This window comes from Esox lucius, chromosome 1 (genome assembly GCF_011004845.1).
Source record: "Esox lucius isolate fEsoLuc1 chromosome 1, fEsoLuc1.pri, whole genome shotgun sequence".
NCBI classification, from domain to species: Eukaryota; Metazoa; Chordata; class Actinopteri; order Esociformes; family Esocidae; genus Esox; species Esox lucius.
Window position 1 is genome coordinate 7,650,519 of NC_047569.1, and position 17,992 is coordinate 7,668,510.

General features: G+C 39.0%; 1 protein-coding gene across 1 annotated transcript in view; it reads right to left on the reverse strand.

The window, feature by feature from the left end:
- Positions 1-361: 361 nt before the first annotated feature.
- veph1 (ventricular zone expressed PH domain-containing 1) overlaps positions 362-17,992 on the reverse strand; it is a 167,046-nt gene continuing 149,415 nt past the window's right edge. The window contains exons 14-15 of the mRNA XM_010899975.3: positions 851-904; positions 362-740 (exon numbers count right to left, since the gene is read on the reverse strand). Coding sequence (XP_010898277.2) covers positions 558-740; positions 851-904 — 237 coding nt within the window. The 3' untranslated portion in view covers positions 362-557. The remainder of the gene's footprint in view (positions 741-850; positions 905-17,992) is intronic.

Consider the following 17,992-nt stretch of genomic DNA (forward strand, 5'->3'; position numbering starts at 1 on the left):
GTGTTTCAGCATGACAATGACCCAAAACACACAGCCAAGGCAACAAAGGAGTTGCTCAAGAAGAAGCACGTTAAGGTCCCATAGAAAATCTGTGGAGGGAGCTGAAGGTTCGAGTTGCCAAACTTCAGCCTCGAAACCTTAATGACTTGGAGAAGATCTGCAAAGAGGAGTGGGACATAATCCCTCCTGAGATGTGTGCAAACCTGTTGGAAATATCTGACCTCTGTGATTGCCAACAAGGATTTTGCCACAAAGTACTAAGTCATGTTTTGCAGAGGGGTCGAATACTTATTTCACTCATTAAAATGCAAATCAGTTTGTACAATTTTTGACATGCGTTTTTCTGGATTTTGTTGTTGTTATTCTGTCTCTCACTGTTCAAATAAACCTACAATTAAAATTATGGACTGATAATTTGTCAGCGGGCAAACGTAAAAAATCAGCAGGGGATCAAATAATTTTTTCCCTCACTGTAGCTAGCTGTCAGACGAAAGGACAGCCTTTTTTGTCCCCAGGTGGCTGTAAACTGGGTTTGGTTTAAGAGAATATCTCCCAGGTCATAGGTAGGTGGTGGCCTCTCTGTTCTCCCTCTCTTTTGCCTGTGCCACAGCAACATTGATGCACTGGAGCCACTCCTCTGCATGCTTCTCGTCACGAGCCTTCAGGACGTATGTCTTACTGTCAGTGAAGATCTCAAAGGCCCGAGGGAGACCCCGTTCGCGGCGCTTCTTAGCCACCGCCTGGATATAAAAACACAGGACAGAGAGACAGTTAGCAGATGGAAGGTTATTAACCAGGGACAAATGGTTTTGATAAACGAACGGACTAGAAAGTTCTACCCCTAACCTACCTTGACGCTTTGCACTTTGCTCAGCTCGATGGTACTGTCGTCAAACTCATCCTTCTGTGGTAGACAGAAGAGAAACATTTCAGTAACATGATCAGGTTGAAATTCTAAATTCATATAGTTTCTTTATTAATCATGCTGCGGCCACTATAAGTGAAGGACTAGTGAACACAACTATTAGGGTATTAGCGAAATTAGATTTCTACAGGATAGTTACTGTTAATTTTCAACACTGCAATACAGACATGTTTTTAGTGTTGAAAAGCCTTGCAGGGTGTTGCGAGGTGTTGCCAGGTGCCACATATTTCTATTAATATTTCCAAGTTTATTAGTATTTTTACAGAACAACAGCTTTTATAGTCTTGCCAGTATTTACAGCCTTAATCTGCACTGTATGCAAGAAGAATGTGTTTTATGACCTTGGTTCTTATACAAGAAAGGAAATTAAATCCATAAGCACTTTCTTTAACATTTTGCCCATTAAGGGCAACATCTTTCTGACATAGGTTTGTATTACATATTGGTATCTTAAATCACTAATATAAACACGTGTGGAATATTTGTGTCAGTGATACACCACATCTATATCCTTTGTCCTTATGATTTGTACTTTCATAACTGAATTATTAGCTAAAAGAATATTATGAATATTAGGAGTTTTATGAAATGATTGACCACAATCTAATGTTAAAAAAATAGATTATGCCATTATACATTCTGCATAAACATGAGTTGAAAGCTCTTTAAAGCTCTGCTTCAATGGATGCTTTTCCTAAGTATAAAGTATGGGATCCTGCAAAGGAGTTAATATGTAAAAACTGTATCTAGTACTAAATAAAGCCTGTGTGTTACATGTAAGGAGACACAGCTAGAAAAATCACTGAAACCCTAAAAAATAATTACTATAACATTTTAGATAAATTTAAGGACTGCAATATATTGGTAGGCACTAACTTTGGATAGTTTTACACAAGCAAAACTGCCCTCTTTCGTACGTAAACAAGTGATTAAAAACTCCACAACAATAAAAAGATTGACACCACTAAATTCACATAAAAGGAATTTGGTAAGCATGACACAGTTTAATGCAATTGACAAAAACTGTACAACATTTTATGATGTCCTGCTGCTGCCTTGATGCTGTGCCTACAACGTTTTAATTATGTTTTTAGCTGCTTGGCAATAGACCTACTACAAATAATACCCTCTTATCAGGCAATTTTCAAAAGGCCCTGAAAATTGCAGTAATTAAGCCTCTGTTAAAAAAGTGTAGCCTAGACCCTTGTGTAGTCAGCAACTACAGACCTATATTAAATTTAGCTTTCATAGGTAAAAACATTTTTAGGAAAGTCTAACAAATAAGCAATTTCTTTGACTCACATGGTTACATTGATCCTTTCTAATCAGGGTTTCAGACCTATCACAGCACTGAAACTGGCCTTATTAACATTTTAAACAACATTCATCTAAACACTGATTCTGATAAAATGTAAATCGTAGTGTTGGATCTTAGTGCAGTGTTTGACACCGTTGACCATACAGTAGTGCTAGACAGACTGGAAACCTGGGTTGGTCTTAGTGACATGGTCCTAAATTGGCTGAAGTCTTAATCACAAGAGTGGGAATACTCAGGTCTTCATAGGCAACTGTGTATCAGAGAGAACTCGCATGACATGTGGAGTTCTGCAAGGCTCTAGCCTGGGGCCTCTTTAATTGAACATTTATATGCTACCGTTATCCCAAATCATGGAAAGCAACAAAATGGCTTATCATAATTATGCAGATGACACCCAAATTTATAGAGCTCTCTCATCTAGGGACGATTGTCCTGTAGACTCACTCCGCCAGTGCCTTGAACAAATCAATGATTAGATAGGCCAGAACTTCAATTAAACAAAGATAAAACTGATAGAATTTTCTTTGGTGCCAAAGACAAGAGACAGACAATCAGTAATTACCTTGACACATGGTCCCTTAAGATTAAAGACAAGTCAAAAATCTTGGGGTAATTACGGATTCTGATCTGAATTTCAGTAGCCACATAAAATTAATAACAAAGCCTATTATCAGCTTAAAAACTTGAAATACAGGAAATAGAGGATTCATTTCCAGACAAGATCTAGAAAAATGTATCCACGCTTTCATCTCCCGTAGGTTGGACTACTGTAATGACCTGTTTTCAGATCTCTCTAAATAAAAAATAAAAAACTGTGGCTCATTAAGAATGCTGGTGCTGGAGTTCCAACAAAAAATAAGAAACACTACCCCAATTCTCAGGTCTCTGCACTGGCTCCCTGTATTTCATATAATTGATTTTAAGATATTGCTACTACTATAAATTACATTTCAGACATACTCTCTCAGTATGAACCCTCTGGTCTGGTCTGCTAACCATTCCGGAAGTAAGGACAGAGGTTTGGTTAGAGAGCCTTTAGTCATTATGCTCTGCAGAGTTGGAACAAATTGCCAGAAAATCTTAGACTTGCTAATTTGAATCTAGGCTCAAAACCTTCTTCTGCCTTTAATTAATCTTTTAAGAATCGTTTAGCCCTTCTAAACATGATTTTATTATATTTGTATGGTTTGTCTTTTATGCTTATGTCCGGGTCACCTCAGATTCCAAGACCGCTGTTACTTCTCATGTTCTGTTGCAGCACCCACCTTCTGAGAACATCAGGTACTCTATCCAGCTCTATAGACTGCTTCTTTGTATCACCTGTTTTAGTTTTACTGATTGGAATGTGTATTTACTGCCTGCCTTTTAGAACACTCATTTGTCTGTTATTTTTGATAAGAAAGTTCAAGCTCTGTCTAAGTATATGGGTAGTTTGTGGGTATCCACTTTGGACCAAAGCTGCACCTTTGGATGTATTTTGTTCTTTCTGGATTTAACCAATTTTTGTTCGATCCTGCATCTCTTCCTCAGTCTCCATTTACACAAACCTTACACTAAATATATTTCTAGTATACCTGACATTAGTTTTTTTCTAATGTAATGCACTTTGAATTGCCCGTGTATGAATTGTGCTATACAAATAAACTTGCCTTTGATGAGTTTTAAGTATTTTAAGTATCTGTCAGCTTCTTTAACTAAATCAAATGTCAACTTTTTTTGTTAGACTTTAATAAAGCTCTGCAGTTTAATTAGTCATCAGCACACATCAAGCTCAACATAGCAGGATCAGAAGGGTCCCAGCTACCAGGGTCAGATAGCCAAGGGAGACTAGTCTGTGAAATATGCAGGAGTAACCTAAATTACCAGGCAAAAAGGGAGATCAGAACTAACCATTGATCAATGAAATGAAAAGCAAGAATGAAATAGGATCAATTTAGTCACTGGTTAGTTACTCCCTTTACCCGATAATTTCTGCCTTAATTACTGTAGGAACATTCCTAGACTGGTGACAACAACTGGTACTTAATAATTTTTACACATCTGGAATTTTGCAATGTAACATTGTTTTCAGCAATTTCCAAAACAGTAAATTGCAGGTATCTTACTTTATTCACCAGAAATCAGTGCAAAAGTATTTTTTCTTAACATTTTTATTGACTTTTTCAAGTATTATAATGGAAAATTTGGTATACTTTAATGAAAGCTGAAACTGCTTGAATTGCCATGCGTTTTATATTTAGTTTTGTAGAAATTCAGAAAATAAATGTTTCTGGAGGCATACCCTCAAACCCCTGCCAGACTGTCCCCACATGTCTAGTACCAATGTTCCGCCCTTGACCCATACTAAAGCGAGCCAAAGCTTATTAGTTTTGATTATGTGAAAATAAAACTGTTTATAATTCCACAAATGTCATTCAGTCAAAAAAGTGTTAATATAACTCGGGACAGTAGAGTGCGATAAGCTAGTTGTAGCCATACTGTGCATCGCTTTACTGAGATAAGAAAAACTTGCCATCGTGCGTCACTGCTGAACTTGACTTTAATACTAGACTTCGAGCTACCTCAACGAAACATGTAGTGCACAGGAACACCCAAAAAGAAAATCAAAACAACCCTATTCGACACAAAATGTAATAATAATACATGCACACTATTGTGAAGCAACAATAAAACAACTAACCATGCTGAAAGCATAATAATGAAAGATCTGGCTATAGAAAATTTTCATAACCTGAAATGTCTTTGCGTCACCATCAGAGATATATTATTATATTATATTTTTCTGTTGATGCTCTACAGATTATCTACTGACTGTCAGTAGAATTTTAACTATCCATCCACTAACCTTAACTTAACCCTAAAGTTAGCAAACCTTAGCAAGTAAATGCAGTCATCAAAAATATGTTTTTTCTAACCAATGAAATATCGTTGCAAAATGTTTTTCTGTAAATACGGAAGTAAAAACAGTTGGCCAGTTGTGTCAATGTCTTGGTCACAAAACACACAAGAATTCTGATAAAAATGTAATCTGTGTGAAAGAAATTCTCCCAAAAGGTACATATAATAAAATATTTTGAAATGTGATTCCTTCGCTTTAGGGTCTGTGTGACCCTCCAGTGATGAACCTCCCCAGACCATCACTGACCCACCGCCAAACCGGTCATGCTGGATGATGTTGCAGGCAGCATAACGTTAACCACGGCATCTCCTGATTCTTGCACGACTGTCACATGTGCTCAGTGTGAACCTGCTCTCATCTGTGAAGACAATAGGGCACCATTGGCGGACCTGCCAGTTCTGGTTTTCCCTGAAAGTCAGGGGATTTAATAACATTTTTTGTCAAAGTCTTGGAATGTCAGGGAATTTTGTAGCAGGTTTAAGTTTTATTTGCCATTTATCAAAATTTATTTTTCTTGCAGTATTCTTCTTTATTGGGTTTTTTCACGCATTTCCCCTATTGCGTATTGTTATGGTTAGGCCCTTAATTTTTCTGCGTCCATTTATCCCCTTCCTGCTCGTCAACTGACAATCACTTCAGTCAAGATATGCAGTCTCCTGTACATGCTAACGAAGGCAAACATGCCTGGAAAATGTCAATTTCAAGGGCTTTGGCTACATAATGATGACTTCAAAGACTGGGTTCTAAAAGTTGGTGATAGAAAAGTTAACTGTGCAGTTTGTAAAACTACTATCAATCTATCAAATATGGGAGAGGGAGCCACATAAACAGTAAGAAGCATGCTACCCGCATGAAGCCGACAGGAGCATAACCTTAATTGTGCATTACACTGATCAGCCATAACATGATGACCACCTGCCTAATACTGTGTAGGTCCCCCTTTTGCCACAAAAACAGCCCTGACCCGTCGAGGCATGGTCTCCACTAGAACTCTGTATGTGTGCTGTGGTATCTGGCACCAAGACATTAGCACCAGATCCTTTAAGTCCTGTAAATTGCGAGGTGGGGCCTCCATGGATCGGACTTGTTTGTCCAGCAAATCCCACAGATGCTCGATTGGATTGAGATCTGGGGAATTTGGAGGCCAAGCCAACACCTTGAACTCGTTGTGGTGTTCCTCAAACCATTCCTGAACTATTTTTGCATTGTGGCAGGGCACATGATCCTGCTGAAAGAGGCCAATGCCATCAGGGAATACCGTTGCCATGAAGGGGTGCACGTGGTCTGCAACAATGCTTAGGTAGGTGGTACGTGTCAAAGTAACATCCACATGAATGGCAGGACTCAAGGTTTCCCAGCAGAACATTATACAAAGCATCACACTGCCTCCGCCTGGTTGCTTTTTTCCCATAGTGCATCCTGGTGCCATGTGTTCTCCAGGTGAGCGACGCACACGCACCCAGCCAACCACGTGATGTAAAAGAAAACATGATTCATCAGACTAGGCCAACTTCTTCCATTGCTCCGTGGTCCAGTTCTGATACTCACGTGCCCATTGTAGGCACACACGCAACAAACTACAATGCACTGTGTGTTCTGACACCTTTCTATCAGTACCAACATTAACTTTTTCAGCAATTTGAGCTAAAGAAGTTCTTCAGTTGGATGGGACTACACGGGCCAGCCTTCACTCCCAATGTGCATCAATGAGCCTTGGCCACCCATGACCCTGTCACTGGTTTACCGCTTTTCCTTCTTTGGACCACTTTTGATAGGTACTGACCACTGCAGACAGAACACCTGACAAGGGCAGCAATTTTAGAGATGCTCTGATCCAGTCATCTAGCCATCACAATTTGGCCCTTGTCAAAGTCACTCAGAACCTTATGCTTGGCCATTTTTCCTACGCCTGTTATATGCTTCAATGTCAAGCGCGTTTGCATAGGATTTGCGGACAGCGTAGAGAGCCACACAGGCCCGCACCACCAGACAACATAGGCTACGCGAACCAGCTCAAGAATCTAAAAGCGCGTAGCTACGCATACGTGAATCGCAGAGCCGCACAAAGGATGATTGGTTGGATGGCGGAGGGAGGGTTTTACAGAGGGTACGGAATTCCTGCTATATTTGATTTCCTTTATCAACAAAGATGAAGCAACAATGGAGTCTGAAGGCATGGCTCGAATCGAGGAACTTTTGATAGTATAGGAGAAATTCTGGGGGAAGAGCCAGCAACTTGCCAGAAAAGGTGGAAACTGATGAGGGACAAATATGAAAGAATAAAGAAGAAACTGAAGAGTAAAAGTGGAGATGCAGGAGGGGAAAAAGTACCTCTGTTTTATATAATGCTTTCTTGGCTGTCCGAGCACATAAACCACAGTGAAACCAACTCCAATTGTGTAGAGGAAAAAAGTTTTATTAATTGGCAAATTCATTTTTGATTACTTCTACTACAAAGTTGGATAACTGGCCAGTAAAGATTAAATATTCGTATTAGCAACACAGGAAACAAAAACAAGTTAGTTGACCTATTTCCTCAATACACTTGAGTTATCCCTATGGACTGGGAGTAAACGAACATTTTAGTCACATTGTATTAAAAGTGTATACATCAGTGATTCTGTTGCGTTCACTTTACCAGTTGTTTGTTTGCATGGCTGCTAATGGCTGTTAATTAGCTAACTACTCAGTTAAATGCAGTTATATTTAGATGTACCTGTAGAAACAGACATTTTATGTAAAGCAAGTTTGGCTAGCTAACACTAATAGTACTATTTTGCCATGCTAGCTAGTTGTTCATCCAACATTAAATGCTAAGTAAATGTGTTGACGTGATGAGTAAATAGTTTTAGAAGAAAATTAATGGGGGAGCAGGGACAAGTGTCAGGCAACTTTAAAGTTAAATTAAAATATGTATTTACCATCTCTCTATACTTTGTGTTTTTATACGTTTATGCATTACTTTAGTAGGCAGGGAAGGGACAAAAGTCTTGATAGTGAGGGACAGAATAGTATAGAGAGCCAACAGGGGACATGGAAGAGAGAGTAGACCATAGTGGACCAGAGGACAGGAGACAGCAGAGAGAAGAGATAATGATAAAATAAAGATTACTTTTATACAACGACAGTGATATTGTGGCATACGTTTAAGGTAAGCAGGCATAAGCAGGCATATGCCAGTTTATTTTCAGTAGTCATGTACTGCAAGCTTATGTTATGCCCCTCTCCCCCATTCAGCAGCTCATCAATCCTACAGTCATCTGAAACTGACCTGGACTCAAATGTAACTTGTAACATCAGTTGACACCGAGACTGAGAACAGACAACCATTAGAACCTGCCATGTCTAATTACCAAAGACCTGTCCACCAAAAACAACCTAGGAGTCTCTCCAGGTACATCCTGCCTCAACTCCTCTTCATCCTCCTAGAGAGCACCAAATAAAATTAGGAAGAACGATGTCCTTACAGCTCAACCTCCTGGATCAGCGCAGAAAAGAGGGAGGAGAGACATGCTATGCTCACTTCAGAGTTTGATGATGATATTGCCAGATTTTGTCACACCATAAGTGAACTGATCTGCGAAATGCCACAACATAAAAGGTCTAGCCAAGTTCAAAATGCATCAGCTTTTATTTGAGATGGGGAAAGAAAGTGCTAAGACACTGTTTGAATACACACCCCAATGTGGTTAAAGTAATCTTTTTCAAAATGACTAAATAACTTTTGTTTGTGATTTGAGTCAAAATAATTTGCATACTTCATGGATGTTGACATTTTGAGTTATTTAATTTTAATTTTATTTATTCTTTGATTTAAAATGCAGAGAAAGTCCATGTTTGAACAAAATATTTGAATGCACCTTCTCTGCATTTTAAATAAGTTCTATGTAGTCTGCTCTTTTCACTGTTTGCAGTACTTTTACACATTTAAAGAAAACCTCTTTATTTTGTTAAATATTTGTATGTACAATTGCATGTCCATAATTCACTGAGAGTTCAGTAGGCTAGCCCTCAGCACCGTATCCTGCCATGGCACATGAAAAATCTTATCAGGTCATTGCAGACTCCAACAGCAGCCTGAGAGGCTCTCCCTGCATCAGCCAATGTGCCTCCCTCTGTGACCTGTCTTTTCCACTCCCCAGCTGTGCCTTGCCATTGTTCAAAAGATTCTTTGAAATTAGGTGGTATATACTTTGTTGCAGATGTGTTGGCAGCATCTGTATAGGGCAGATAGTTGTGCAGTAGGCCTTCACAACATGTACATTTGTCTGGTAGGAATTCCGACGATGTACCTATAATTCTCCACCTTGCGACCGTCATACTAAATGAGTTCTCAATCACACGTCTGGCCCGTGAATGTTGATAGTTGTAGATCCTCTTGCTTTTGTTCAGGTTGGCACCCGGTAAAGCAGAATATACATTGCAATTTAAAATATCAAAAACCCCAATGACTAACTGCATTTGGTTGTACAGTAGAAAGAAATGCAGTTTGCATCTAATGAGAAGTGCAAATAGAGGGCAAACTATTTACAAGTATTAAGTATATGTATGTACAAGTGGTATGTATAGACGTGCATTTAATGCAAATGCACTACATATGGCAATTCTAAATGTGCAAATAGAAGGCAGAACATTTAAGAGTATTAAGTATACAACCATAACCCTATTATTAATCTAACATTATCTGCTTATGATTTAACCCTCCAAATATTTTCAGAATATCAGTAAACAATTGCTTACTTGGAAAGAGCTTCATCAGATTTACATGCAGTGAAAAAGCAGCATCTCCAAGGATGACATGGGGATGGTGACTCCTATCCCAGGAATGTTTGCAGGAGGAGGAATAGCAAATATCCCCTGAAGCAGGATTGCGTGAACTGGGTGGCTTGATGTGTAATAAAGGGTTTCAAGCAATGCAGAAGATTATTGAAACGATTAGCTGACATGCTAAAATATTTCAAACAAGCTCTTCGTATATATATTACCCATCTGCTGAACAAGCACACTATATTCTACCTAGATAGCTATTATATTGTTTACCAACTATACATATACTTCTTGTGTGAATTTTTCCGGCTCTACAACTTGTAGTACAAGCGAACAAATCAGGTGCCAAGCATCTTATCTCTTTCCTTATTCATTTAATTTTACTAGCTCTCTCAAACGCGCCATTCCAGAAACTGTCTTCCCCCATCTAGCTAGTTAGCTACCTATAGGCTCTGTGCACAAGCGTATGGACGAACTTCCGCTTTAGCCAGATGTCGGCATATCATTTTCCAGTTTACTTAAGGCGATCACCCGCGTCGCCCAAAATTTCAGTTTTTAGTAGATGTCTCCAAGACCTGCCTAAAATAAGCATTAGTGATGTCCATCGAAATGTTGGTCCCCTGCTCCAACAAGCAAGCGGAACAAGGGATTTGAACTCTACGTATCGAGTTATCTGCACAACTACGAGGGTAGGTAGTTTACTGTGGTGTGCTGGCCGGCTATCGGCTAAGCTAGTTAGCGACGTGTTCCTTTTTAGTGTAGTATTAGGCAGGACAATAGAATGCATAGAAATTCACCTTAGCCTCAAAAATGGCAAAAGAACGTTGGCTGAGCTGGAACGCTAGCGTGTCCCCATAGCAAGTGAATTGTAATGAACCTTCGTTCAGCCTCTTCTAACCTGAATGAAGCTTAAAATTCCATAGCCTCAAAAAAGCACCAAAACAGGTCTCCTCTTTTATTTTACTACTGTAACCTCATTTCACAACGAAACTGAAAAATAACAACTGACATAGGAAGTAAACATCTGGTCCTATATGGTATTAATTGCCCTTAAACCTGCGTTACGTGGAAGTATATAAAAAAAATCACCTTTTCTGACTATTTTCTAGCATTTGAAGTCATTGAATGGCGCAAGCCATATTTTATTAAAAAGAGGACATTCTCCTGATTAAAATGATGCCCCACTTGTACCTTGAAACTTAAATGAATCACGTACAATATATTTCTTTTTTTTCCCCGTACAACAGCATCACTCATCTTGTTGTGAGTTTAGGTGTTTACTAATGTGGATGAGTATTAGTAAGTAAACCGGAAACTGCAACACCGACTTCTAGACAAAAGCGGAAGTTTGTCACTACGCTGGTGCACAGAGTCTATTATATTGTTTACCAACTATACAGTTACTTCTTCTATGAAGCTTTCCTGATCTACAAGCGAACAAACCAATGTTTTGCGCGACATCGCCTCCTAGTGCGAAGAAGTGTAATGGCCATCTACACAACAAGGCTGCACAAGGCCGCACAACTATAAATGCTGCGCAGGTCTGCGTACAGACGCACATGACATTAACAACGCATACCCGTAGAAGCACAAATCAGGCTTAACACATCAACTTTGAGGACAGAATGTTCACCTGCTGCTTAATATATCCCTGACAGGTGCCATGAGAATGAGATAATCAGTGTAATTCATTTCTCCTGTCAGTGGTCATGATGTTATGGCTGATCAGTGTATGTTTAAGTAGTGAAAACTTAGTTTTGCACTGAAAACATCTGTGAACTAGTAAATAAGACTCACAAATCGATACTGTGGGCTGGTTTTTGTCTGCTCAGTACTCTGCACTAAGGCTGTTTATTTTTCCGTTCATTATAGGTCATGGAAATTCAGCTATTCATTCAGTGAAAGTCCGGGAAGAGTCAGGGAATATGACAATTGACTTAGTTGGAACACTGGAGAGAGCAATTGACTGTGGCCACTGCCTTGCAGTTGCCTCTCCAGTGTCCCTGTTGTTACTTTCATTTGCACCAAAACAGGTGACATTGATTCACAATCACTTCTGCTTCCTAACTGGACAGACTGATATCCCTGAAGTTTCACTGACTTGGTGTTATACTGTGATGATCACATGTTCCCTTCATTTATTTGAGCACTGTATTACATAGAAGTGCAAACATCTCTTATTTCTTTCTAGGTGCCAATAAAAATAATATTGGTGCTGATACATTTTCTAAAATGTCTGTAAAAATGTGCAGTTAATTAAGCAATCAGTATTAGGAGATTTGTCAATAGATGGTCATTGTGTAGCTTGATGATGTTCTTCAATAGAGATCCCAGCATATTTAACTTTCTTAAAGTCCTAATTTATCTTGGGGATGTGATCATGAATGCTATTAAAGAACTCAACATCATAGTTACAAAATGATAGAGAACAGAGTTTAATGTAAAACTTACATATTTCCTTAGAGATCATGTGTGGGTCAGAAAAGTCCACACACTGCTTTCTTCCTGGTGAAGAAAAGCATAGCCTAATTCCTTTCCCCCTCCTTTATCCACTTTTCTCTAGAATGAATATAAGCACATTTGCCTTTTTAATATACTGTAGATTTCACCAGGCTTGTATTGTAATTTCAGTCTTGCTGGGGGATGGTTTACTGCAGCATATGTTTATATCTTTGATCAAGTTCATCTCTTCTAACTGATTGGCCTTATTTTTTATCCTGCTTAAAGAGGTGGAAAAATTATAGACCACAAATTTCAGATATTCCCATTTGCTGACACATATAGGAAGACTTATCTTCACTGATCTTTCGATTATATCATTGACACCTTGACAAAAAACTTTAAATTGTAAAATGCAAGCATTGAATTTCCAATATCCTTTGATACATGGATGAGTAGCAAGAGGCTTTAAAGTGAAGCTAATGACGATATAGCAGCCAGAAACCTGCTGTCATCAGAGATTAGTCAAACATCAATTGATTTGCTACAGCCAATACAATTAAACCAAGGATATACAGTGGGGAGAACAAGTATTTGATACACTGCCGATTTTGGGCTACAGGACAATAGGCAAGCAGCTTGGTGAAAAGGCAACAACTGTTGGCGCAATTATTAGAAAATGGAAGAAGTTCAAGATGACGGTCAATCTTCCTCGGTCTGGGGCTCCATGTAAGATCTCACCTCGTGGGGCATCAATGATCATGAGGAAGGTGAGGGATCGGCCCAGAACTACACGGCAGGACCTGGTAAATGACCTGAAGAGAGCTGGGACCACAGTCTCAAAGAAAACCATTAGTAACACACTACGCCATCATGGATTAAAATCCTGCAGCGCACGCAAGTTCCCCCTGCTCAAGCCAGCGCATGTCCAGGCCCGTCTGATGTTTGCCAATGACCATCTGGATGATCCAGAGGAGGAATGGGAGAAGGTCATGTGGTCTGATGAGACAAAAATAGAGCTTTTTATTTTAAACTCCACTCGCCGTGTTTGGAGGAAGAAGAAGGATGAGTACAACCCCAAGAACACCATCCCAACCGTGAAGCATGGCGGTGGAATCATCATTCTTTGGGGATGCTTTTCTGCAAAGGGGACAGGACGACTGCACCGTATTGAGGGGAGGTTGGATAGGGCCATGTATTGCGAGATCTTGGCCAACAACCTCCTTCCCTCAGTAAGAGCATTGAAGATGGGTCGTGGCTGGGTCTTCCAGCATGACAACGACCCGAAACACACAGCCAGGGCAACTAAGGAGTGGCTCTGTAAGAAGCATCTCAAGGTCCTGGAGTAGCCTAGCCAGTCTCCAGACCTGAACCCAATAGAAAATCTTTGGAGGGAACTGTATTGCCCAGCGACAGCCCTGAAACCTGAAGGATCTGGAGAAGGTCTGTATGGAGGAGTGGACCAAAATCCCTGCTGCAGTGTGTGCAAACCTGGTCAAGAACTACAGGAAACGTATTATAATCTCTGTAATTGCAAACAAAGGTTTCTGTACCAAATATTAAGTTCTGCTTTTCTGATGTATCAAATACTTATGTCATGCAATAAAATGCATATTAATTACTTAAAAATCATACAATGGGATTTTCTGGATTTTTGTTTTAGATTCCGTCACTCACAGTTGAAGAGTACCTATGATAAAAATGACAGACCTCTACATGCTTTGTAAGTGGGAAAACCTGCTAAATCGGCAGTGTATTAAATACTTTCCCCACTGTATAACTAACCAGGGATCTACTAAGCTTCAAGTCGAGGCAAAACCACGAGGCAAAACCACTCACAGGTGAAGCGAATAACGTTGATCATCATCTTACAAGGAGAACAATCAGTTCTTGTAGTAAAGGGTCTTTGACATGGCCCAAATTGTTATGGCCAGACGACTGAGTCAGAACATATCTGAAATGCCAAGGCTTAAGGAACATGATGTTCAAGGTGTTGCCCTGGCCCAGACTTGTTGAAATCAGAACAGAAAATGGATCCATAACCGAAGAAATTCGAGGTGAGAAACGTGTAGGTTGCCAGATTTCCATCGATTTTTAGCATAAATTGCTAAAATCTTTACAGTTCATGTTAAGTTTTGTTTTTCATTTTAGTAGCCTAGGCTAAATCGTTTATCAATTAATGTTATGTTCTAGCTAACTATTTGACCTGGGTAGCATCCCTAACAGTTAACATTAGCTTGCTACTGTCAGCCTATGTTATGTTTTTGTCTGTTTTGCAAGAAAAAAAAAGAAATTCTGGTGAGACAGTGTTTCCAAAACAATGACATCATCTTACTCATACCAGATTATCATTAATGGAACGGAGACCCCATTTTTAGGCCAATATATGGAAGGTTTGTGAAGTGATTTCATGCTCCCTTAAAATACAAATATACTGTAGTTCATTTTGTAAAAGTGGCTGCTGTATTTTGTAGTTTATTTTGATACACTTAAAATTAAGGTATCTTATTTTAAAATACATTTATATGTATCTTTGTGCATCTCTGGTTATGGCGGACCAACATGGAGGACCAACAGCATATTAGGTGGTTATAATGTTTTGGCTCATCAGTGTATAATGATGAAAATATAATCTGGAAGGTGAGCAGTCTAACCAATCATCATACACCATGTTAAAGTCGCCTCCTAAAATAATATCATAGATTGAGTACTTGTTTTTAAATGCTGCCCTATGCAGCATTTTCCATTTAAAATATCCTATAATAACCCTATGTAAGGGTTATTATAGGATATTTTAAATGGAAAATGCTGCATAGGGCAGCATTTAAAAACAAGTACTCAATCTATGATATTATTTTAGGAGGCGACTTTAACATGGTGTATGATGATTGGTTAGACTGCTCACCTTCCAGATTATATTTTCACCAACAGTTAACCATCAGTTAACCATCAGTTAACCATCAGTTAACCATCAGTTAACATTTAAAAACAGTCTCAGGCAGAGTGTCAGGACTGACACTATCCCCAGTACCATGGTTGCAAGTAAAATGTAGAAGGCTGGGATGTTTGTAGGCGTGTACATCCTTGAAGGTGTGTGAAGTGAAGGCCAATGACAAGCTTTGTTTGGGTTCATTTAGCCTGAAACGAAAATATACAGAAGCAACGCAAGCACATTTTGCATTGGTGACAAGAGCTGAAGTTTGTGTGAACAGTGACGTGGAGTTGGCCATCTTTAACTAGTTGGCTTGATAGTCAGGAAAATCTATGTGTAAGTTACTAGATTGATGATGGAGAAACAATTATACCACATAGAAAATCATTCATTGTTCTTGTTTAATTTATTTGTATGAGCGTATGTGTTCTAGGAAGGTCTCTCCAAAGTCTTTGGTTGAGACAATAAGCTAACGAGCTAAGTTGTGTCCAAGCATGTACTCCTTGATTCCATTTCTTGCTGGAAAATAGAGTTACAACCTGGTGTTTTCTGCAAAATGTTAAGAAAAAGGACATGCATTGTAGCTGTTTGACTAAACCTTATGCATAAGCAAATATTGCTCAGAAGAAAAATTCCCTTTTAGCTAGATTTACCCTTGTGCAAACTGGTCGAAGTTCACATATTATTGTTCCAGCCAGTGCTAGCATGATTATGGTTTCATGTTCGCTAGATAGCCATCAACAAGTCTCTGAAATATGGCAACACAATAGACAGCCAAGATGATGTTTTGATTGGTTTAGCTGTTACCTCTATTTATTGTGTTCCGTAGTTATGGAAAGGGCCCATAAACTTTAACCCCATTTAAAAGGAAAGTCTGTGTTCATTGTTCCAGCATCGATGGTTGGAGGTGACACAGTTTCAGACTGTTCAGTATGCTCGTAGATAGTAATGACAATGTCAGATCCTAATGGGGTTAAAGAACCGATCTACAACTCACTGCCCATAGGTAGCGTTAAGCTGGATAGTGCACCTTTAAGTCTTCACCAATATTATACATTTCAGAAAGTAAGCCCTTATTCTGGTCAGCAATGTTATATCCATATACATTTCCTAAAATGACATAAGAATCCTCAATTAACAACACATACTTTCCAATACCCATAATAACTTGCTTTGGATGTTGTTAGTTTCCCACGAAAATCAGTGAAAAGAATTGTAATTCTGGCCGAGCGGTTTGTGGCATACAATTTCTCATCCACTTCACTGTAGCATGACACAATATTTCTAGCCATTGCGAAATTAAAAAGTTGCCTTTCTGTTAACATTGTCCTGAAGACCCATAAAACATTAATATCTGATTTTTATCAAATCAGTGCAAATTTATGATCACTATTACAAGAGGGTGGAGAGTTATCCATTTCAGCTTTGTACTTTTTGTATATATTTTATTCGCAATATTATTATCACCTTAATATGATGGATTTTGGTGCGTAGGTGGGGAAAAATCCTTATTTTCAATTGCATGAAATACTTGAATCCAGGGGCCAAGCGTGCATAGAATCTATCCTAAATTTGGACCTACGAATGTACACAATGAGAATGCTTGCTCACAGACAGACAAACAGATGTCTCACCTTGCAGCATGACTTTTGGATACAGACACAAGATCTTCATTTAAGCTGTTCTTTGTTTTCCCCTTGTGACACTTAGGTTTGGGGCTGCATGACAGCAAAACCTAAACTCCCTTTTAAACACTCCTATCATACTTTTATGGAGGCATTCTGTGCTCAGTCAATTATTTATACTGTGTATCAGAAACAGACCCTCTTTTAAAGAGTCGTTCCTAACCTTTTTCAGTTATTGTACCACCAACAGAATTTTGCTCTGCTCCTGAGAAACCCTGAAGCTCCCCTCATGTAAATTTTACTTGTAAGCTTATGGTATCATGAGTACCCCCTGTGGAGAGGCGAAGCAACCCCAGGCGTCCTTGTACCCCTGGTTGGGAACCACTGCTCTATTACATCAGAGGACAGAGCCTTCAAATGTACTAAGACTGTATCTCTCTAAATAAATTAATTGTTCAAACTCTTTGTGTTTCACATATGTGACCTACTTAGCAAGTCACTTCATGTGAGCCCATGTTAAAAATCCTTTGTGTGGATCCTCATACCTAAAATACAATGGGTCACATGATGGGGGCTAGGCACGCCACTAGGCTCTATACGCTAGGGGTGAAATGGTACACAAAACTCACGGTTCAGTACGGAAAGGTACAGTGGTGTCACAGTTCGGTACGGTTTCGATACGAAAAAGAAAATTCCTGAGAAATATGTAATTTATATTTAGCTTACAAAAAACAGGTGCCTGCCTTATAACATGAAAGAAAATAGTAATTTAAATCTGAACTTCAACAAGAATGCATAGTCCAGCAGTATAAATCAAAATAAAGTCACATAACAGCGCCACAAAATAGGACCACTTGAAACATGTTACTTCCAAAGAAAAAAATGATCATCTGTACTTGAGAAAATGTATTTTCTATTTTCAAAGTGTAACAATAAATAAATGAGTAGTCGTGTTACTCGTATTGCCACTTGAATCGTCAGTGAACAGAGACGAATTAAGTTTTTTGTTTGCAATCGCCGTTATAGTTTACATTGAAACTGAAATGTTCACAGATAGCAGACCTAAATAATCCTGGGGTGTCTTCTA